The sequence below is a fragment of the Uloborus diversus genome, chromosome 10 (assembly GCF_026930045.1).
Source record: "Uloborus diversus isolate 005 chromosome 10, Udiv.v.3.1, whole genome shotgun sequence".
NCBI lineage: Eukaryota > Metazoa > Arthropoda > Arachnida > Araneae > Uloboridae > Uloborus > Uloborus diversus.
The window spans coordinates 9,684,079-9,708,580 of record NC_072740.1 but is presented as its reverse complement, the minus strand read 5'-3'; the positions used below and the strand labels follow the sequence as shown (position 1 = coordinate 9,708,580).

General features: G+C 33.5%; 1 protein-coding gene across 1 annotated transcript in view; it reads right to left on the bottom strand.

Annotated features, from left to right (window-relative positions):
* Positions 1-24,502, bottom strand: part of LOC129231646 (potassium voltage-gated channel protein eag-like) — an 84,096-nt gene that overhangs the window by 31,320 nt on the left and 28,274 nt on the right. Inside the window, exons 4-7 of the mRNA XM_054866009.1 lie at positions 18,543-18,644; positions 11,319-11,447; positions 6,378-6,505; positions 25-420 (exon numbers count right to left, since the gene is read on the bottom strand). Of these exons, the coding sequence (XP_054721984.1) occupies positions 25-420; positions 6,378-6,505; positions 11,319-11,447; positions 18,543-18,644 (755 nt within the window). The remainder of the gene's footprint in view (positions 1-24; positions 421-6,377; positions 6,506-11,318; positions 11,448-18,542; positions 18,645-24,502) is intronic.

The window sequence follows — 24,502 nt, the reverse complement described above, 5'->3', positions numbered from 1 at the left end:
AAGATGTGTTTTATGTTATCTTACGTCGTCGTCGTGGTCGAAGGCATTGAACACATCATAAGGCAGACAGGAGAGGAGATCGATGATAAACCAACTGCGCATGTAGTTCATGCGGATGATCTTGGGGTCCGAAACAACTTCCCCTCCGGGTCCCACGAACGTTGTATGGAAGTTGAGGACGATGTCGATGAAGAAGATGACGTCAACGATGCTGTCCAAGACAAGCAGGGACACGTCCTCAGAAGTCTTGTTCTTGAAGGCCACGTTATAAGGGACCATGATGGCTGTGTAGAAGGTTAAGCAGAGGATCACCCAGTCCCAGATGGCTTTAAAGGCGCAATAGTGTAGGAGAATGTGAGGCGGGGTTTTTGGAGCTTCTTGTCGATATTGAGGCAGGACTTCAGAATTGAGGCTTATCATCTGAAATAGTTAAAGAATAATGTAAGTAACGGTCATTTTAATCTCGCTCTGCGTCTCGAACACTATCCATGCCAACAATATTTTCGTACTTTCATTTGGATTGCGATTTGACTCTAAAAACATAATTTCTTCCATGGAAGAAATTCATAAGAACTCTAAGCAAGCAAGGTGTCAAATAAGACTCCATTCAAGAGCAAAACTGATAACTTACGATAAATTAAATTTTTAACAATCTTCCTGCCATTCTTAATTTAAAAACGTCATCTAAAGTGGATGATTTCATATACTGAACTCGAATTAAAATAAGTTACTTGCGAATATAACATTAACTTATAGCAGGAAAATGCAGAACAGTTGAAAAAATATGTATAAACTGGTTATTAAAGTTAATAGCAGAATACAGTTGCTTCAAATTTTGAGGCCCTTAACACATTTTAGACAGCATGTGCACGTCGAGTTTCTTGAGCTATGTAAACAGTATACAGCACTTTAACGTTTAACCTGCATGAACTCTAACTCTAAATCAGTTAGTCCTAAATGCATACCATCAAAGCAAAATTGGTCGTATGCAGAGTTAGGATATTAAAAGTGTGAATTGAAAAAAAAGGAGAACTAAAAAGTAATTATTTATTAAGTAACAAATCATTGGGCTTGAAGATTATTAGTAGTTTAGTTATTAGTCAAATAAAAATAATTTATGAACCAAAATGTTAAATATTTTAGTTAAATGAGTAAAAAAAAAAAACAGGCTTTCATATTCACAATACTAGAGTTATTGCTTAAATAAAATAAAATCATTAGGCCTAAATCAAAATAGTTTAACTTCGTAAATAAAAATTTATTGGAAAAACATCAAGTTAGTCTTTGGGTCAAGTCTCTTTAGTTAGCTTGGGTCAAAGCTCCCTAGGTAGCTTTCTTTTGTTTACCTTGCATTTTAGAAACTGTTATTAAAGTTATATAAAACTACTGCATAGCAATACATAGCTAGAAAAGTGACTAAAACATGCATACTTTTAAAATTATTTCCCTTAAAACTGAAAGTTAAAATTTAACAAATTCTAAAATCTTCAAATTTTACTTGAAGGGTGCAGTATCCTTTTACACTGGGTTTCCTGCAAACCACTGATAATTCTGGAACGACTTTGCCCTGCAAAATATTGTTGTGTGATTGGTCAACCAATAATATGAATAAATTTTCCCTAAACATCCTTCTCATAGAAAAATCCCCATGGGTCAAGTCACCCTATGGGTCAAACCTCCCAAGTCTCCCCTTCTGTTTTATGGCAAACATTCTCAATAAGTGAGGTTTTATGAATGGATATAAATTTAGCTATTATGATAAAGAATTGAGTAAAAACATATTACAATGCAATATCATTTAATGAAAGAAGGAGGGATATATTATTTAAATTAAGATAAAATAAATCTATAACGGTGCACCTAAACGTGCAGAGTTTTGTTTAAGTTTGAGTGTAGTTTTATCATCAAAATACTGGAATAAATTACGATTAAGAATATTATTTCATGCAGGGACGCAATAATAATTATGAGTAATAACTGGGTTGTGAATTCTAAGATCCAGAGAACCGCTTATGTAGTTAATGAAGTCTTTGACCTCACACGATAATTGACATTTGTTATGATTGTTCTTATATTTCTCAATTGGCAAGCAATTTGTTCAATGAAAATATTAATCACAAATGTCTGGATTGTTTGGACTACTTGTAAATGGTACATATCTAGGAATTTAACTTTCTCGCGTTAATATTTAGCATAAATATGTTGTCCAGCAAATGATTAATTAATGTTTGACACATTCAGTAGTTATTTATTATCCTAAACAATCTTATGACTTTAAAAGTTAGAAATGTAATTAGAGATCTGCATCTGCTATATTGGTCACAGAAAAGTAGCAACTTTTCAACTCATCGAAGTTAAAAGTCTTTATTTAATGAACAGGATGATTAGCAGAAATTGATCATCAGTGAAAATCTATATCATTATTTTAATGAGCTTGGTAATAAAGCATAATTAGTCACGAATGACGAAAACAAACATAAATTTACAATGTATTAATATTTGATGTTAATATTTTTATGAATTTGAAATTTTTTTGAATGTATTTGTTGTAGGGAAATGCAGTTACGCCATTTAATATGCAGTTCGTAAGAAAAAGCTTAGTTTTGTGTCCGATTGCGGCCTTACATATGATTTATTATATTGTCACTAATAGTTTCAGAATGTTTTCAGAGTTGAAAAGTTAAAATAGTTAATCCTTACAATGTATGAAAACTTTTGCTCGCGAAAGGTAAGGGTGTTATTGTTCGATAATTTTTGAACAGACATTTTTAAAATTTACCATCATACCATTAAATTACTATATTAGCATAATGAATACGAATGTTGCCAGACGTAAATCAGAGGCTTTACGCATGTTTTTAGTCTGTCCTCTGTGCACACACAATGATGCATTTAAAAATTAAAGGAGGTAAAAAATGTGTTAGCTCAAGCTCCTCTGCTGAAATATAAAGATTTAAAATACGTCTGGAAAGCACTGCAAGGGTTGTATATAGGGTTTAAATACATTCTATAGCCGAAATCGCCTATAACGAACCCTGGTCTACCGAGAACCAAGATTTAACGAGGAAATCAAACTCTTGGTCTGTACAATGTTAAGTCTAAGGAAGCCAAACTCGCTTTCAACAAGCAAACCCCATTTAAAGTAAGCAATATGTACCTAGTGCTTCATAAAATTTCTATTGACTTTCAGCTCAGCTTATCCTTTCTGTAAAAAATTCTTTTAACGTTCCGAAGTCAAAAGAAAGTTAGTGATGAGTCATAAACACTGAAGACAAGTGATGATGCACTTTTTTTTAATTTGTGGAGTAAAAAGCATTTGGAAATTATACATTTATTGACGGCCGATATTGTCACTTTCGATATACACTTTTGAGGAAATTGTAGCTCGAATTTATGCTAAAGAAAATGAAAAAAATAACAAAAGTGACAATGATAACGACAAATATGAAGAATTGCAAGCTATTTAATGGCTTTTGATGTGCAAAAAAAGTTCAAACTTTTCTTGAAGCCAGGGGTTCAAAATTATGTTTTCCGGAACAGGAGTATTTCTTAAAAAGCATTATTAAAAGAAAAAAACGATTATAACACAGTTCAAAGCAAATTGACCAACTTCTCTGGTACTGTACAGAAATAAAGAACTAACAAAGCAAGCATTTAAGTATTTTTATGATTTTTTCACGAGCCAGTTTTCTACGAGCATTCGGTTATAACGATTAAATATCGCGGTCCTTTTGTGCTTGTTTTGAATTCATGTATTTGTACCATTGCATAATCGTACGATGAGCAAAATGTAAACCTATCTTAAATAAATCTTGTCACGGGGTAAAATATATTAGCAATTCTGAGATGAGGAAAAAAACACATATTTTGAGTGCTTTTATAGAAAACATAATTGTAGTAACGTAATTAGAGTGAAAAATATTAGGTTGGAGGGAACGTTCTGTAGCATTTTAAAGAAATGAAAGTTATGTCGTAATTTCAAGAAAATATTCGAATTGTTCCAAAATCAAGTATTCATCAACGAAAATTACTGTTTTGATTGTTGTGGGACAGGAATGGTCCAGTGTACTACGAGTTGCTGAAACAGGGAAAACCCATCAACGCGGATCTGTACCGCAACTAGCTGGATAACTTGAATGCAGCTATCAAAGTACAAACGCCAGCATTAGCGTCAAGAAAAGGAATAGTGTTCCACCACGATAATACTCGACCGCATACTGCAATGGTGACACATCAAAAACTAAATGTGGAAGGATGGGAAGTCCTTAGTCAGCCACCGTATTCACTTGACATTGCACCATCTGATTATTACGTGTTCAAATCTCTGCAAAATTATCTAACGGGAAAAAAATGAGTCTTTTGAAAGTGTTTCTAAGGCACTTGCTGACTATTTTAACTCCAAGGACGAGAACTTCTACAAAACAGGAAATCATAGGTTACTTGAAAGATGGCAACAAGTTGTAACAAATAACGAAGCATACATATAATTGATTAAGATTAAACACATATTTTCATTAATGAATTCAAATATTTTCATTGAGAAATACGACAGAACCGATTTTTCTTTTATTCACTATGTTGCAGTTTTATCAAAGTTTCCGAAAGTTTTTCTTTAATAAGATTTAATAGAAGTAGAAACACTACAAATTTATGTTAGAGAGAGCTTAGTTTAGAACATTACAACTCTTCATAAATTGAATGAAATCTTAGTTTCCGCTTAAGAAAGTAATTTATGTTCCGTTAACTTTTTAAAATTTAGTTCAACCACCATTTCGTTTTATTAATCTTCTTTCAAGAAAATGATTTTTTTCGGAGTGATAAATGACTTTCGGTTTATATTTTTATTACTAGTAAACAAGTTTCGTATTTTCTCCTTGACTATAAAATTTTAGCCCAGCAGTTTTTCTTATTTTCCTAGTTTCAAAACAACCCCTTTTCAGAAATATGTTTTATCTTTGTTTCAAAGCAAGAAATTGAATTTCAATTTTTCTCCATTTTAGAAATTCTGTCAAACGGCTTTGCGCTTTATAAATTCGTGTCGAGAAAATCCTATTTTTTGAAAAACAATATTGAGGTTTAGCAGTAAGTTACCACCCCTAAGCCAGGTCTAAGGCAGAACTGCATGCTCTAGTATGTTGCATTAACTATTGTGGTTTGTTTTCCTTGAACTACTCTTTATTTTAAAAAAAGCTCCAGTTTTAGAATTAAAAAAAACACACTCTTTCTTATCTTTTTATAAAAACTCAGCAATAAGAAACAGTTCGAATTTCTCTATTTTGTTTTTAAAGAAAGCCATTAACTATTACTCTTTTACGAATGTTCTCACATTTCTAATCCTTCAAGAAAACTAGCTTCATTAGCGTTCTTTTTTCAAACTTAAGTCAAGACATAATCTCTTTAGGAACATTGTTTTAATAAAACCGCATTTGAACTTTGTAAAATTGTATTATGAAAAATAAATTATTTTAATTTTTCTTCAAAAAAATAGTGTTTCATTTCGGCTGATATAGACAAAAACTATAAAAATCTAGTAATTTTTTTCCAATAAAAAATAAATAAATAAATAAAAGTAAATAAAAACATTTTTGGCGATTAAGCTTTAAAATGCGGTTTAAGCTTCATATCTACGTAACTTTTTAATAAACCACTAGGCAAAAAAATAATTAGACGACGTAGCCTTTGAAAGAATTCAATTCTTTCTCTCTTTCACTCTCCGTTTAAAATTCAGTATAAGCACCATACACAATTTATGTTTTGATTTTGTATGGGGTGGGGTGATATATTCTTGCTTTTATAAAATACTAGTGATACCCGCACGGCTTTGCCCGTAATAGAAAAATCAAAAGGTCTTTTGGTTCGCCTGTATATTTATAAATAATGTATGGTGAATTTTCTCGTCAATAGGCTTGTACCCATCTTACGGTTCCACGTTATGATTATTTCGTATCTCGCCAATTGGCTTGTGTCCATGTTACGATTCCACGTTATAATAATTTCGTAATTTACTCGTCCATCTTATATTTTTGTTCTTAAAATTGGAATAGAAAAAGAACCTCAACGAATTTTCGAAAAATCGCTTCGAGGTGCACACCCCCATGCTACATACTAACTTTGTGCCAAATTTCATGAAAATCGGCCGAACGGTCTAGGCGCCATGCGCGTCACAGACATCCTACAAACATACTACAGACATCCAGACATCCTCCGGACAGAGAGACTTTCTGCTTTATTATTAGTAAAGATTATGCAAATTTCAATAACCTCATATCAAGGTACATCAAACTACACTTTTTTTTTTGGGGGGGGGGGGGGGTCAATTGCAAGTAATAGAACTTCAATTTGGAACTTAGTGGTAATTGATAGAATGTAATACTTACATGTGCGAGCTGTGATTGTTTAGTAGTGTCGGGCTTATTGGTAGCCATGTGAGAGGAGAACTGCTGAACCAAGACAGAACGACTCCTTGTGACAGAGCGGGCAAGGCGGGCAAATTTGCTAAGTCCCACTAAAGAGGTCGAAGAAAAAAAAAACCACAAGTCAATTACATAAATTTTTTGTACTCTAGAACAAAATTACGCAAACTCATTTTTAGATTTTTCAAGTTTCCTTTCATATAAGTTGAAGTAGAAATTAATTATAGACAGCGACTATATGATGGTGTTAGATTGTAACAGGCTTTTTTTCTGAGTTTTATTTTAATCCTCAGTATGTTTTAGATTTTCACATTACAAAAAAAAAGTCAGTTTCAGTCAGAAATGAAGCCAATTGATGTGAATTCGTACACTGTAAAAACGATTCAGAAACGTTCCTGGAAAATAATAGGCAGATGATGTGCCCAATTTCTTCTAGTAATATATCTTGGAAAAATCAGGAACGTTTTCTGCTAAAAGTCAGTAACTTTTCTGAAATTAACCTTGAAACTTTCTGAAGAAGGGCGAAATCTAACCTGTTAAAGATAGTCATGTCTCTAGAACCCTCTAGACAAATTAAGTAGGTTCAGTGTAATTGATTAGAACCTTCCTGATTTACCAAGAAGGCTCCATAAAAATCAGAGCAACCACGGCCAAGGCTATGCAAGAAGGAACCAAGCATATCTCTTGCCTGATATTCCTGTCTTGCAAAGTTGAAGCAATCCATTGACTTTTTCGCTCTCATTGGGAGCTTAGTCAATCTGGACAGGCCGTAAGCAACCTTAGGCCGATACACTTAATAAACACTCTCATTCAATCTTTAAACTGGTTGCTAAAAATATTTTCCACAACAGGGAAAAGTCTGCACGTGCGCAACTTATAGCGATTCAGGAAACTTTTTTCTGAACATACTTGTTTTTACGGGGAAATAGGTGAAAACGTGTGAAATCCCGAGACGTTCCACGGAAATAACCAGTAACGTTTCGGATTTTTTTTCTACAGTGTATTGAGTAATGAGTTTGAACTCCTTAAGGCAAAGAACACTAAAATACTGATTTTAAGAGCGTGTGGATTGAGTTGAAGCCATTGTCAGTTGGTGACGAAAAAGAAAGCTCGGTTGACTCGTACGAAGGCACTATGTCTCAAAGGGTAGCATTATTTGTATTTCATACTAGAAGCGAAATTCAGTGATTATCCAAAAGAAAACAAAAACTGTCTTCCAATTGAAAAATATGAAACAAAAATTAAGGTCTCACATATTAGAATGATATTTAAGAAAGACATTATGTTTGGTTTGAAAGGATATTACTTAGAATTATTACATAGCAATAATGTAATAAACTGTATTTTGCTTAATGAAGAAAACCTGTAATTTGAATGATCAAAAATAAAATATGTAATGTATCTACAATGGTTTTATTGAATTGGAATTTAATAAATGCATCGATCTTACATGTACGTATCTCTTTACAACTTTCACCAAAATAATTAAAAAATTTTCAGTTTAAACATACGAATGTAATTATGCTTAATTATGTACGTAACATTAAAACAAGCACTTTAAAAAGCTATATTTTCCCCTATGCTTTTTTTTTTCGAAATGAAAAGAAAAAAAAAGCTCTCATGCATCCTTGTCAACTGTTTGGATGCTTTTCAAAACGTTTGTCACATTCTTTTCAGTGCTTTCGGCAATTTCCTAGTCTTTCTCTTCTTAATGACAGCTTGAATTTCGGAAACAAGAAATAGCTCGGAGATGATAAATCTTAAAAGTGTTGGGAATAAAAAAACATTTTCTTTATTTTCAAGCGGTACTTCTGACATAACTTCTTGTCATTATCTGCATTTATGCTTCTTGGTGAATATTGCAGTTAAATTGGCAATTTGAAACATTTAGTTCATTCATACTGATTTTCCGTGAAAGCTGGGTAGTTTCATGGGAAAGTGACTGTTATTTCAAAACCAAAACGATAAGCAATTTGTCACATTCCAAGCAAAATATTTATTATTTTAAATATATTTTACCCTGATTTATTGTTCTTTTAAGGCTGAGATAATTGGTGTAGAATTTGAAAATTATTTATCTATATATAATGCAGAATATAATATTTAATGTATCATATGCATACATTTTAATTTAGTATACTATTTAAGAACTATTTTTAACTTAAACAATAAAAAATTTCAATTGAGAGATGTATCAAAGTATTTCATGTAAAAACCATCTGTTTTCTCAATAGATAAAAAAAATCTAAATTTTTTTTCACGGTAGAGCTATTATGAGATGTACAGAGATGTAAACAAATCGCCTTCACGGGCGGCCATTTTGAATGAGCGCCCAGGCGTAGTGTTAAGATGGCTGTGTAATGTGTCACCATGGGTGCACAGATGGCCCCAGGAACATCTTTCTATTCCCCAAACTCAAGGGGAGATTGAAAGCATAGTGCTGCTTCAGTCGTTCCGTCATTTTACTTGAAATTAAAAATTCCTATGAGGGCACCACACTTAACGTCAATCTAACTCTTTGTCTGCGACTGATGGTGTTGACAAACAGGAAAAAACTCACGAATGCACGGAAAGGTTCAATACCGGCTCATGCTACTGGCGCGCTTGATTCATACGAGGGGGTAGGAAAAAACTCACGAATGCACGGAAAGGTTCAATACCGGCTCATGCTACTGGCGCGCATGATTCATACGAGGGGGTAGGAAAAAACTCACGAATGCACGGAAAGGTTCAATACCGGCTCATGCTACTGGCGCGCATGATTCATACGAGGGGGTAGGAAAAAACTCACGAATGCACGGAAAGGTTCAATACCGGCTCATGCTACTGGCGCGCTTGATTCATACGAGGGGGGACCCAAAAGAAATCGGACTAATGGTGCGATGCCAATCCTAGATGTAGTAGAGTGTTCTCCAGCTAGATGACTCAAGTAGAGACCTTCACAAACCAGCTGTGCAAGTGGCGTCAGTTTAATTGATACCGTCTGATCGTAGGGTTGGTTTTCTCAGGTGCTGTTTCTTTCCGCCTGCGAACTCATTACATGGCAGATTTAAAAGGGCAAACTAAACTTGAAATTTTGCTTCTCCTGCTTGAAAAGACGGCAACGGATTAGCTTACCAAATCTTTCAACAAGCTTTCAAGACTGATGCTATGAGTCGTACATACGTTTTCGAGTAGTTTGGGCGCTTTAAACGCTGTAGTATGAATGTTGAAGATCATGCTCGCTCTGAGCGCCCTTCAATGTCTCGAAATGATGAAAACGTTGAATAAATCTGCCAAAAAATCAATGAGAGTGGTCGTTTTACGATTGACGAAAATTTAGAAGAAACAAGAGTGAGTTGGAGCTCACTAGGGCGATTGGAAGGATGGTTCCTTCATAATGATAACGCTCCCGTACACACAACCTTTACTGTTAACCGCTAATTGGCCTCTCAGGGGTGGCCAGTCGTTCTTCGATCCCCGTATTGGCCAGACTTAGCCCCGTGTGATCTTTTTCTTTTCCCGAGAATGAAAAAAATCTGAAAATAAAGAGTTTTGTGATGTAGAGACTGTAAAAACTACTTCGCAACGGGCACTAGACATGGTCAAAGTTAGAGAGTTCCAGGGGAGCTTCTAACAGTGGAAAAAAGGAATTAACAAGTGTATTGCATCTAAGGGTGAACACTTTAAAGGAGACAAAAGAAATTTTGTGAATAAACTAATATATAAATATTTTAGAACAAAAAACCGGTTATTTTTGGGTCCCCCCTCGTATACATCATGATTTTACAAAACATTGCGATCGGATACTTTTCTAACAGCCCACGTATTAATACATGCAATATCTGATGAAAATTATTGTCAGCCGTCATGTCGGCAAACTTGAATATATTAGTGTCTGTCAGTGAGGTTTAATATTGAGAGTCGATGACAGGGGAGAGTAGGGCAATACTAAAGGGACAGCACTGTATTTATACCGAAATAAAAATTGAAAAAATATTTCTAGCTAATCCAGTAGATACAGCAGCTCAGACTCTTGCTGCTACATGTATTGAACAAGCTAAAATACTTCTTCACATTTTATTTCGGCATAAATACATTGCTATCTCATTCCTTCCGATTACATCATACTGTTACAAAGAAGGGTGTATTTTAACGTAGAAAGTATTTTAACGTAAAAAGTATTTTCAATGAAAATCATAGTTTTTTTTTACTTTTATTTGGTACTATAGCTTGACTATATTTTTATATTATACTTATACAAGATTACGAAATATGGACATTAAGTAAATTAAAAATTTACCAACATTTTTTTATACTGAAATGAGGTAAGACATTTTTCGCATGCAATGAGAGTAATCGGACTGTGCAAAATACATAAAATGTAAGGCATAATTTTTTAAAAACTTGCGAAAAGAAAATTCATTTTTTTACAAAAAGAGCAAAACGGGTTACTGAATTATAAACATCCGAAATTATCATTAATGATAGGTTGTGTCAAAGAAATATTGATTTGTGAAGAAATAAATTTCAAGAAAAAGCTTGCATTTTCCGTTAAGGTGAAATTATGAAATTTGCGGTGTACTTAAGCATATTTTAAAGCTCAGTCATATATATAAGGCGGTGCATATGAGTGCTAGTGCGATTGAGCGAAAGTTGTTGACACATAACCCCAAACATGCAGACGTAACACAGATAAATGTAAGTATTTGAAAAATCTATTCTACTTAACTTACTGTTAATGTCAACATGCTGCCAAAATTTATCCAGGATTTACTATACATCGAAATGAAAGGCATCAGTCGAAGAGACACTGATATTTGAAAACCTTTTTGAGTGCTGGCAACAGATCGACATAGGCGACTCTAAACTAGCATGCTGAGAAAGTGCAAGATCTTTGCTGAGAGAACAAACCTTTTTTTTTACCTTTAGCAGCATCTTCTTCTGAGGTTTGTTTAAGGGCAGTGATGTCTCGAAAAGTGAGAAGGAACAGAACCACAACATCTTTTTCGTTTCGGATTGGGGCAACATGGAGAAGGAGCCACAGAGGAGAATCTAAACATATACATCACAGATATACAATTAGAGTTTAGTTCAATACGTTTTCAGGTTTCGGTAGTTGTTGAGTGGTGGTGTAAGTTAGGCTGTAATAATGTGGGTGTAAGATTTGTAAGGCCTAGAAAATATGCATTTTATAGGCTTATTGTGCAGATCCTTTTCAAAAATATGCTTACTTGACCATCGCTATGTATTAAGTATGCATACAGTTCAGGAAGCAGAATACATATTTCAGTAGTTTAAGTACAATCTCAATAAAAGTATGACATGATTCTTGAAAACTCCTAGACTTCGACGTAATAAACGTATAAACCACTCTAAAAACGGCAGTGGTTATCCCACTAGTGTTAAGGGGTCAGAGTACCTTTCAAGCATTTTTTTAAAATTTAAGTAAATTTTATATTTCTTTGAAACCATAACATGCATACTTATTTCTTAATCAATAATTTATTTTCAAATTTTAAAAATATTGCCTACTTTTTGTAAAAATTCAAAAAATTGAAGAAAATTTCTTTTTTCTTGAAAATTCCTAAGTTTTTTTTTTTTGCACTAATTATTATTTTTTTTTTGGCTAAACGATCACTATAATCATCTCTAAAAATCTGTGCATTCAATTGCTTATGAGTTTATTAGAAAATTTTCTGTGATTAATTATGTAAAAAATCAAAGTTTTTTTATTTTTAAATTGGTTTTTAAAGGTTTAACATGCTCTAAACATTTGAGTAATTTATAAAATGCTTATCCAATGCACAATTTTGCCAAATATGTTATCCCAATTGCAAAAAGTATTACTTTAAAGCTGTATCTTTAATAGAAAAAAACCTTAGGGATTCTAATGACATGAAGACACAAAAATACCATCATCGAGAAAAAACAGTTTAAAGTTTTTCTTTTGCATAAGAACACATAGCAAGCATGGCCTAAAATCACTCATAACTTTTTAAATATTTGAACTAAAGCAATGAAACTTTTTCCCTGTGTTCAGAATAGTGTTTAGTTTTGAAATAAGCAATAAAACTTTTTTTGATCGTTTCATCATTTTTGAGGTACTGTAACCCCTAAACTCGTGTTCGAGCTACGGTTAATTTAGCATTTCATTCATCCGGAGTTTGCGAATGAGTATTAAATTCGGTGTTCATTGATACTTTTGCTTCGGAATAAACAATTGCCATTTGTCACCCCGAGACCAAAGTCTACAGAAACGGGCACTTTTTAATGCACTCGCGTGACGTAAGCGAAATTTAACTTGATTTAGTATAACAATGAAACGAGTTTGATTTATATCGTATTTGGATGAAGAAAAAGGGATGTTTTTTACTTTGTACAAGTAGGCGCTCTTTCATTACTGACATAAATATTATAGTTTTAAAAGCACGGGGGGACATTTCGGCATACTTCATCTTTAGTCACCTAGAGACGGCAATTAAACATTAATGTCATTCCACGCTAAATCAACGAGGCTCTGAAATTGACCCATCGTCGATTTCTACAAAATTTACAGGTTTAAGTCTACTCACGTGAGGACAGAGCCTGTCCCGGACACGGGGCACGTTTACGCAACAGACGTTTATTTTGCCACCTAACGTGGTTCTGTTAGTGTTTTGAACATAATGTCCTACTATTGTTAAAATAAAGCAAATTTATTACAGACGGAATAGTGTATTAAGTAAAAGCTGAATGGGCATGAAGACAGCACTGCATGATTGTAGCCCATAACATACGAATTTGTAACTCAATTTAAAAGTAAATGGTGAATTTCAAAACTAAATTACCTGAAAATACTAAAAAGGTTTGAGACAGTTCGGAGAGGAAAAGAGCGTCAGGGCTCGCTTAAAGTAAGGCACTGTAAGAACGTGCGTCCGACGTCAACGCGCAAACTTGCCCCGTCGCCAAGTTTGGATTTATTTTTAACGTGAAAAAAAAAATAATAATAACTTTTCATTTTATGCGGGTACAATTCTTAAAAAAACATAAAATTCCGCTATTTTTTATATATTTGTTCTTTCTTAACTAAGTATTTATTCACAATAAGCTTCAAAACGTTCAACACAAAACTTACTAAACTTGGTAGAAAACAGATTGTTATTTCTGCACGATAGACCGAAGCTCGGTTGATGCTCAAAAACTTGAGCGAATATGTGCTAGAGAGCTGCATCAATCTGTTAAGATTCTTGTCTATCCAGTTATGAATCGTTTAAAAAAAGTGACACTGCGTCAACGTGTCCCGGTCTACCCTACTTCTTATGCTATTCGAATTAGTATTAACGTCATGTCAAGCAATTTTTAAAGGCATTTTAAAAACAATTTTAAATTTTCTTGTTACTGATTGATTACAAAGACAAAAGCAGCACAGTTATTCCTCTGATTGATAAAAATATTGTAGTGGTTAAATAGAAATGACCAAATGCAGTAACTTTCTCAAGCTGTGAAATATAAACTTAACCTAAAACAGTGGCTAGAGGGAAGAAAGGGATGCGAATTGAGAACTATAACTCTCTTAAACAGAAAAAAGGATTATCTCAACAAGTTGTTCATCTTTCCAAACCTTAATTTTTCACTATTTTAATAATTATACTTTGTATCCTAAAATTTTATCTATTTTTTGTCCTTATCATAAATAAAAGATTTACAAATGTATCTAAACTTTAGAGGATTAACCTTGTATGAATCAAATGTTTCACAAAACTTGCGATACGTGTCCTTCTCGGTTAGAAGAACAGTTTAGAGTTCAAATCATTGAAATGAGCTAATCATCTTTTTAGCACTTAACTCACGTCGGAGTATTTTTACCCTACTGCCATGTTTTCTATTTTTCTTGAATTATTCCACTGCTTCTTCCTCCCTGACCTAAAATGGGGAAATTTTTATTAAGTCATTGGTTCTCGGCTATTGCTTCTCATACTACAGAATAAAGCTACTCCATTGCTAAACTTCTAGACCCAAGGTGAATACTTGAAACCCCGTAACTCCCCGTTTCTTCCAAATAGGTAGTTTTTTCGACTTCGGTGAACCACTGAAGGTAGTCCACTCTCTTTGATGAAGCTCAGAATATAAGCCGTGTTATACCACTTCCTTGTAAACTCAGTTTAAACGGCTTTGTACCCTGATAAATTTATTGTGCAACTGTTTCACCGTGTACGCTACACGGAGAGTGATTGATCTGTCTTTTTCTATTTACTCTATGACCAAGCGGCCTATGGCCCTAACAGATCGGGATATATTATCTCAACCGTTGATCGCTGTTTTGTTCATTAAGCACGACTTCGTAACGTACATCCAGTTTTCTAACGCTAAGATTTTCCACACTACTCCCCCCCCCCCCACCTATAAAGGATTGCTCAAACAGTCGTTGATGCTCAGTTACCTATCCACACATTTAAGACTAATTCCGGTATTGGTGTATAAAACATACCACACGATAGCTCTGAACAAATAGTTTTCTTTCTGTGTTTTCCTTGATTTCAATTGTTTTAACAGATACATAATGCAAGTTTCACATAAATATCTGTTAAATATTGTAAATAATGCTTATGGGAAGCTACTTGAGTCTGCGTCAATTAATACAAGCAAGATGGTGCTTGAAGTACTCTCCGCGAAAGAACTTGTACCCGTAGTGACCGCGCGAGTATTTAAGAATGAGTTCTCAAAAGTGTTGATTGGTTAAAAAATAAAATGCTATTTATTCATTAATTTTAGGTTTAAGTAGTACGAAAATAAAAGGAAGAAATTGACTGCAAGAAGTAAAGTTTATAGAAACAGAAAAATGCTAACAAGTGGGAAACTAGATAGCTAAAACTAAGATAGTACACAAATTAGGAAATATAAAAGGAAAAGTTGCTATAAACTTAGATGACACGTTGAAATATGATGCATGCTACGATTATGGCATAAAAATTTGTAAGTTAAAGAAAAAAGCGAAATACTAGGAGAGAAAGTTTTTGAAGTAGAACTGAACTACTGCACGGCATTATATGTGTCGGAAAATGCAGCAGTGCAAATAAAACTTCTGACCGGAAAAAAATGTTTTGAAAGCGAGCCGTGAAAAAAATATTAGGGAATGAAAAATTAGGAAACGAAAAAAAAAAGGTACAGGAAGAAATAATAGAAGAGAAAATTAAAGGTAAAGTACTAAAAAATAAATAAATAAATAACTGATAAATTAAGAGGGCTAAAATTTTCATTTTATCCGAGACTAGGGTAAAATGAAAGTGTATCAAAGTGAAGCAAAAGTGGCTAAGTTGGGAAAGGAAAGCCTAAAATGAAAAATTATTCGTAATTTCAAACAAAAAGCTAAATTCAGACTCTACAATGAAAGAGCAAAAAGCACTGAAAAAAAGGTAGAAAGAAAGAGAAAAGAGAAGAAAAAAGGTGCCATATGGAAAATTATGGAAGGGAAATATGAAAAAATAACGAAAAAATAATTAAAATAATATAATCAAGGGTCATGGTCTAAATTAGAAAAAAAGAAAAATCGTTGCTAAATAAATAGAAAGAATAACTACTGTTTAATGAAAATCTCTTTAAAAAAACAAATTAAAAACGGGAAAGGAAAAGGTCGAAAATTAGAAGAGAAAAACACGAATATGCAGCCAAAATGAAGAAAAATATTAGTACAAATGAAGGAAAATCTAAAGAGAAATAAATTTTTATACACTTAAGCAGATGAAATGGAATAATGAAACAATAATCAGAAGCTAATTGGACTCTAGTATGAATTAATAATAGAAAAAAGATCAACAGCTTAATACTGGTAGGCTATTAGAAATAACAAGAGTAATTATTATTAAGAAAAGAACAAAGAGGAAATTAGATTATAAAATAGGGTTATGTAGTATATAGCAATACCCCCTCTTCTACCCTAAAAAGAAAGGAAAAATGAATCTTTACGCATGTAAGTTCAATTAGTATGCACGTAAGTATTTGCATTTATGGCAATCATGTAAGATTTAACATTGCCGAAGGCGTTTCAAGTTGATGTCAGTAAAAGGATTTTTTTTATGTTTCTGCTCTTTTAGATATTTAACAATTACGCATAAAAAAGTCGCTTTAGAAAAGTATCAAAATGCTTGTTTGCTCCTTTTAAAAATATACCATTCATGAGGAAAACTAGCCCTTTTGCTTACATACCATTCCCTTTATTTTAAAAGTTAAATGCAAACAACTACTATTAATGTGCTCCACATGTTTTTCCATGAAAAATATTTACCGATTCAAAAACGTTTAATGCTATGACCATGCTTTATTTAAAAAAAAAAAAATATGTTGTGACATAAAAGGTAACTTTTTTTCCTGTTACATCTTGATACCCAATTGTGAAAACTGGTAAGTTTACAGATGAATTCATTGTTGAAAACTATGAACAGAAAATCAAAAGTCGAGTAAATTATATACCGTAGAAAAGTCTATATGAAAAAGAAGATATCGTTGAAAGCAATCTACCGAATCCAACTTTCTAATGGAGCGAGTTGGAATGGATTTTATATTTCTACTGTTTGAATTCTATTCTAACTCCATTTTTACTCGGCACTATTTCAGAAGGAACTATTTCAGTTAGGATTTTAAGCTGCTGGCTAAAAGAGAAAATCGCTAGGGTTGAAGCAATGAAAGTTTTAGTGCCTAAACTAAGGGACTTGAACTCAAATTATTATTAAATTATTTTTTTATCTTATCTCCTGTATTTCAGGCTCGCATGAAATCAAAAAGTAGGACAAGAACTGGTTAAAATATTGTTTTACTTAATCTAGTTAACGCATACAACTTTGAAAAATCGTTTTTTTTTTCACACTAAAAACTCAAAATTTATGCAGAAATTTGCACCAAAATGCATGTTCAGGGTTAGTCTAGTAGGTGAGGTTTAAAAAAATGTGGAATTCCAATTTTATTGTCTAAATATGAAAGGTAAGAGAAAAAACCTTTCACTTTTTATGTAGTCAGTTAAAATATTAGGCGGTTTATTATTTAGTACAATTTCGTACCTATTTAATTTCACTGAAAAGTGTATCTCGCCGAATAAGTCAAACTAATTAAGGAAAGTTTTTCAATATCTGTTAAAGGTTCCTATGGAAATACAACTTAGTAAGGAGTTGTACTTAGATCTGAAGATCTTAATTTAAAACAAAAGTGCTTGAGCCGTATAGTATTCAGAATTTATTTTATTGTGTTAATATCCCAATTTGTTTTAAAAGGAGAGGAACTAGGCTCCCTTGAGCTCCCATTCAAGTTTAACCTAGGTCACATTTACCATAAAATGAGCCCCGATTTCAAAAGTTCAATTAAAATCCCATGTGTTTTTACTACATAAATTCATCATTCTCAAATTAAGTTTAAATACAAAACTTTATTACATTCTGAATCTTAGAGCTTAAGATATTCACGAAAATTACTTCGGGGAACATATCAGCATACTGCTTTCAAAGTGGAAATTTATCAAGCAATGGAAATAAAAGCAATGAAATCTGAAGAAGCTTTTAAAGGAAATACACGGATATAATTTGTTATGACATTGCAAACTCCTAAACAGCACATAGATGAGAATCACTATTAAAAGATATTTCATACGCTTATATTGTAAGTATCAGTGACTTTATTTTGCACGCCTGTCTAAGATTTTGTTTTTAGTATGCGATATAATTTAGCTGATTTAGCGTATGAAAAAGACTAAAACAGTACAAGTTTCACCTGTCATGAACAGTTCATTAACAAGCAAAAAAGTAATATAATTAAAAATTATTGCTGATAACTATTAAAATAAAATGTTTAAAAATTTCCACATTGACCGTAAATTGTAACGACGTTTTTTGTTAACACAATATTTTAATTTACATTCTGATATGTATTAAGGACACGCCCTTAGTAGCCACATGGTTAAGTAGAGTCGTAATATTAAAATTCATATTTTTAATAAAGCTCTGTTTATATCAGCTTTTCTTTGAAGAAATACATTTTAATCAAACTCTTGATCAGTACTTCTCTCTATTCGGTAAAATATCACCACATAAAAATATTTATACGAGAAAAGCAAGCTAAGAGGAAATTGTGATGTTAAAAATTATAATCAAGCAAACTTTACAAAAGCAAATGGCTTTTACTGACCAACATCATAGCTGGGAGACTTCCTTCCGAGACTTCCGGAGTCCCCTGAATCCGGAGATCGGCTTGTAGGAAGTTTAGCCAGCACATTATCTAATTTGCATCCTAAAGAAGATAGAAAAAAAATCCGTGATATTAAAATCAAATAAAAAGGAAACGAACATTAAAGCAAAATATATTTATCATTGACTTTCTTAAATGATTTTTAAATTCATTATTTGAATAAATAAATTTCTATTCATTTCATAAAACTACAGATTCATTGCATTAAACTACATTTTTTTTCTCTTGAAATTACATAATCGCCTCATGAAATTACATAATCTCCTCATGAAATTACATAATTGCCTGATGAAATTACATAATCGTCTCATGAAAATACATATTCATTTCATGAGAATACATATTCCTTTCAAGAAAATACATATTCTTTTCATAAAAATAGGTGCATAATGATTCCAAGAAAATGCATATTCATTTCATGAAAATACATAGTCATTTAAAAAATACATATTAATTTCATGAAAATTCATTCATTTCCTGATGGTACATTTTCGTTTGATGAAATACATATTCATTCCATTGCTAGGCATGGCATTAAGTGGCGTGAAACTACATAATCATTCCAAGAAACTGCGTATTCGATACGTGAAATTTTACAAGTAAAAAAGCAAAAGGTATATGGGTCAACGTAAGTGTTCGAAGTTCTTTCCACCTGCTACAACGCACACCTCACATATTCGGCGCAGGGAACTCCGAAGAGTCTGAATACTCCCGGCATATCAAAAATCTCTCTGGCCAGGAAATCATTTCCGACCCCCAATTGCTATATGACTTCGAGCCATCAGGATGCATCATACCCCTCTTCGAAGTTCTGAAACATTTAACTGAGACCCTCTGTATATTCGTTATTTGAAAGTGCCATATTGATTCCTAGTCCTATACATTGCATTAAACTATCTTCTCATTTTCATTCCGTGAAACTATTCATTCGCGCTTTATGAATATGTTTCATTAGTTGCATGAAGTTGCATATCCGTCCCTTGAAAATACATAGTTTCTACATGATCTGTTAGTCACCGGAATCTGGGAGAGAAGAATCGCGGGTTCGAGACCAGTTGATCAAAGACCCTCTGTGTAAACTAATGGTGACAGATGCATGCTAAATCTGTAATGGTAATAAAGTCGTTATATCTTAGTAGGATTACCTTTTGTTAGTTTGTGTCAGGGGCGGATCAAGAAATTTTTGTAAGGGGGGTCAAGTTTCAATGGCTTCAGCATGTTATACCTCCTATGTAAAAAGTATCAGTTAAGCAGGGGTGGCTATACCCCCAAGAATAATGGTGCACCACCTCATATAGAACAGAGCACCCTTTCCCCAAATGAGATCAAAACTCTTTCAAATTGCACCCCTACCCCTTAAATTTGTCGATACCTGCGCCATGGATCATACTGCTTCTTTTGAAAATGACCAAAAAACTCAAAATAGCAATAGCCCAGTAATCAAACTCAGCCAATCCATTGAACTATGCCTTGCATAGAAGAAACACCTAACAGAAGCAAGAAAGTAAAAAAAGAAAGTTGATTCCTGCACTAATTGTTTGGATCTAAAATATTGAAGTTAAACATCAATCATAGTAAAATTCTTATCACGGGGGGGGGGGGGGGGCAGCTGACCCTTTGACTCTCCCCTGAATCCGCCCCTGGTTTGTGTACAACAAGTGAGAGCACATCCCGGTCTAAAAATATAATACAAGAGTAGGTGACATCTGGAACCCAAATTAAAGTCATTCTATTAAGATGCTTAATAATAAGGACAATAACTTTATTTAATTGTTGTGTTTCATTGATTGTTGATTATTTTGTCATAGGTACTTCATATAAAGCACCTGTAACATACTGGTATACTCGTATTCAATGTATTACTTAGTATAAAATATTTGTTTTTGTAAATGGAATGAGGTTCCCGCAAAAAAACTCTCACAATCCTAAAGGTTCAGTAAATTAACAAAGTATGAAGACCTATTTGCATTAGCATATGCTTTTGTCTCTCACTGCAATTTTTTGAAATAATTGATGGGTATTGTGATTAATTGCTCGAAGAGTAAATAATTTAAATAAAAGATTTGCTACATTATACGCTAGCTTAAAACCAGTAAAACTTCAAAGGTGTGTAATGTCATATACCATTATTTATATTTTGGACTTAATTCATATATTCTTCAAAAATACGAATTTGATTTAAATTTTTTTTATAATACTTGAAGAACTGTAAAATATATCGGCAGAGAATAACTTTCACCAGAAAGAAAAATCCCTCATTTGTTTCTAAAGGTGAATGAAACGTTACGCATGAAAATGGAATTCACATGTGGCGTACGGGATCACATGACGTGGATGATGATTGTCCGGGTCGGGAGTTGAACCACGGAGCTTTCTGATGCTAACCCAGTGCTTTAACCACTGAACCAAAATGACCTCAAGGTTCAGGGGCAAAGTTAGGTTATGTGCTCTCTGACGTACACCACATTACTCCCCCCACCAAGTGCTGGAGCAGAGAAGCGAGAGAGCTATTCAATTTTATTAACAGATGCAGGGACGCTGAGAAACCAGTCGTTCTGGCTGTAGTTGTGCCGTTGCAATTATACGAGCTATCCGCAGTCGGGCGAACGACTGAGCAAGCGCTCAGTGCTCGAGGAAAGAAGACGTAGTCCTAAGGACTACCTTACATGGCGCCATCTGTTGAGTCGCCGGGTCACCATTATGTGGCGTACGGAATCACCATGACGTGAATGATGATTGTCCGGGTCGGGATTTGAACCACGGACCTTTGTGATGCTAACCCAGTGCTTTAACCACTGAACCAAAATGACCTCAAGGTTCAGGGGCAAAGTTAGGTTATGTGCTCTCTGACGTACACCACATTACTCCCCCCACCAAGTGCTGGAGCAGAGAAGCGAGAGAGCTATTCAATTTTATTAACAGATGCAGGGACGCTGAGAAGCCAGTCGTTCTGGCTGTAGTTGTGCCGTTGCAATTATATGAGCTATCCGCAGTCGGGCGGACGACTGAGCAAGCTCTCAGTGCTCGAGGAATGAAGGGCCCATGGAGTAGTCCTAAGGCTACGTTACATGGCGCCATCTGTTGAGTCGCCGGGTCACCATTATGTGGCGTACGGAATCACCATGACGTGAATGATGATTGTCCGGGTCGGGATTTGAACCACGGACCTTCGTGATGCTAACCCAGTGCTTTAACCACTGAACCAAAAGGACCTCAATTTTTTCACTGCCTTTTTAATTTCATTAATGGAACATAACATTTTTGAAATTTGATTTTGAGTAAAGCTTTACTTGGGGAGCTTCATTGAGTTACAACCGAAAGCATGTACTGATTAAGGGGTTCTTCGTTACTTCGAGGCACGTGTCTGCTTTAATAACGCGCAGCAGTTCCATTTAATGTGATTGTACATTAATGAAATACACTAAAACCCACTTGTGCTCTATTTTAGTCAAATGTTAGCGACGTTGCACTTTATAGGTTACGCAATAAATAATTTTCATAATTCACTGATCGTTATATCACCCAAAATGCATTAGCTTTAGTGATTTACTTTCAAGTTTTAGATAATAATGAAGCTTGGAATTCTAAAAGATTACACAGAAAGAAAGTTAGTACAAATTTATTTCTACCATCCAAAGAACAGTTCCAAATAAACATTCCTATGTAATTCCGATTTTATAACACTACTTACCCTTTAATTGTATCTCAAGGGACTGTTCAATGGGAAATAGTCGTTGTTAAGTCCCTGCAGTGTGCCAGAAGACATACGAACCAATCCATTAAACAGCATGCACCATTAAAGATGAATCATCTCTAAATTGCAACTCATGGTTAGAAAACTGAGTGCTTTGGAAGCGATTTATTCGCTTAAATATGATCGATGTCTCTTTAAAAGGATCTGTCGGAAATTTGGTATTGAAGATCAAGCAGATTTAGATATTCTGGATCAAATGTAGTTTAATCTGCTCAGACTTGATAAAACCCCTGATGTAGTAATGCAGGAGAGATTCAATTCCGGTATTTTATTGGAAAGCATCATCAAACTAAACCATCATTAACGTACATGTTAAAATGCTTATCATTATAGTGCATTATTAATTAGGAAATTAGTTATGCAAATTAATATATGAGCAGTGGATTTATATTGACTTACTGCCTAACAAATTCAATGTGGCTCTTGGAATAACATGTTCCGTCTGTCATGTTGACTAAAAGCAACTAGGAACAATGTGATTTTAACCATGATGCATGTTCAGTTAAGCTAAGATAAATGAAATCCTTGTACCATTTTGTTATTAATCTAAATTTTGTTTTAAATTTTTTGTCGTGTGTAATATTTATTAAAATTTAATTTCTTGCATCTCAAATCTCTCAAACTAATAGGAATTAGATGGGTTAACTTGAAATCCTAAGACACAAATATGTGTGCGAATTTGTGCTTTAAATTCGTTGGTTTTCTTATTTCTTGGTTTTAAACAAAGGAAAACGTTTTATGTTGTATTGACGCTGATCTTAATAACATCGGCACATCAGCATATTTTCATTTCTTTCGCAATGATTTTTAATATTTAATCTCTTCAAATGAAGAGCGTACGAGAAATAAACTATACAGGAAATATGCATTTAGTAAAATTGTTTTAATTTTGAAATTAAATTGAAACTATTAAGAGGGCAATTGCTAAAATTCCTTATAGATTTTATATCTGTTAGTATCTGTTAAATTTTCTCGACTAAATCTAGTATTAAGGTCAAAGTAAATCAATTTCACTCAAGACTCAGTTGATTGATAAAAATATAAACCAAAGTTGTAACTAAATTTTACTAACCAAACTGTTTTCAAATAAGTCATTCGTTAAAAGAAAACAAGCAAAAAAGGATGCATGACCACGGATAATGTTTCCGAAACACATTGAATCAGTAGAACAAAAGTAAAACGGTCTAAAAACTTGATTTGACTCTCCCTATCGTTTCAAAAAACCGTCAACTTTTATTTTTATCACTTAAAATTTTTGTTCAAAGCAGAATATTGTCGGTCACTATTGTAACAAAAATCATATTATTTGGCTGATTAGCAAAAGATAATGATGTGGGTTTATGTGCAGTGATTATTACATAATTAACCTTTCCATCAACTGTGAGTTAATAATTATGCAAATGTTCTATTTAAAGCTTTTGAACATTCGTTGAAAACGATTGATTCAGTCATCATTGGGTTGTTCTAAATGCTCTGCAGTTGTAAATGGTCCAACGTGCAGAATCCATTCTAAAGTGGATCATGGAATGTTTAGTATGTAGGAAAGCAGCTGCCAACATTTAACTAGTCGCAACGTTTAAGCGTTTTAAGAAAATGTTAGTCAGTTCATGCTTCCGTGCGTAATTGGAATTTTCCTGGTAGAAGCAAAGGCACGCAACTGAAGTTAGATATGAGGAGTATTTCGTTATAAATTGTCGCCTTGATTTCGAGTGAATTGTTCATCACCATTTTGAATTAATTTTGCATTAATTATTCTACGTAACGCACACACTGGGCAGTTTCTGAAGGCAATTATACCAAGAGGAAAAGTAAATCATTTCTAATGTTGAAAATGTTTAAGTAAAATTGTATTTACTTGGTAAAAGCGTCATGATTTTGCTTTTTGCATCATAAAAATTGTCCCATCGGGACACTTTATACAAAAAATTTCATCGCACAGACTCATTAAGAATGCTTGACCCAATTTCAACTAACTTTTGATAAATATACTACATTTTTTACTTTTAAGATTCCCATTTTCTTTTTCTTGCAATTTAATTTGTTGTTGAATATAAATATTATCAGAAGCTAAACGAGTTTAATATTTTTATATTTCAAAGTAACTATTTAATGCCAAAACTGGATGAAGTAATTTAAAGACTTTCAA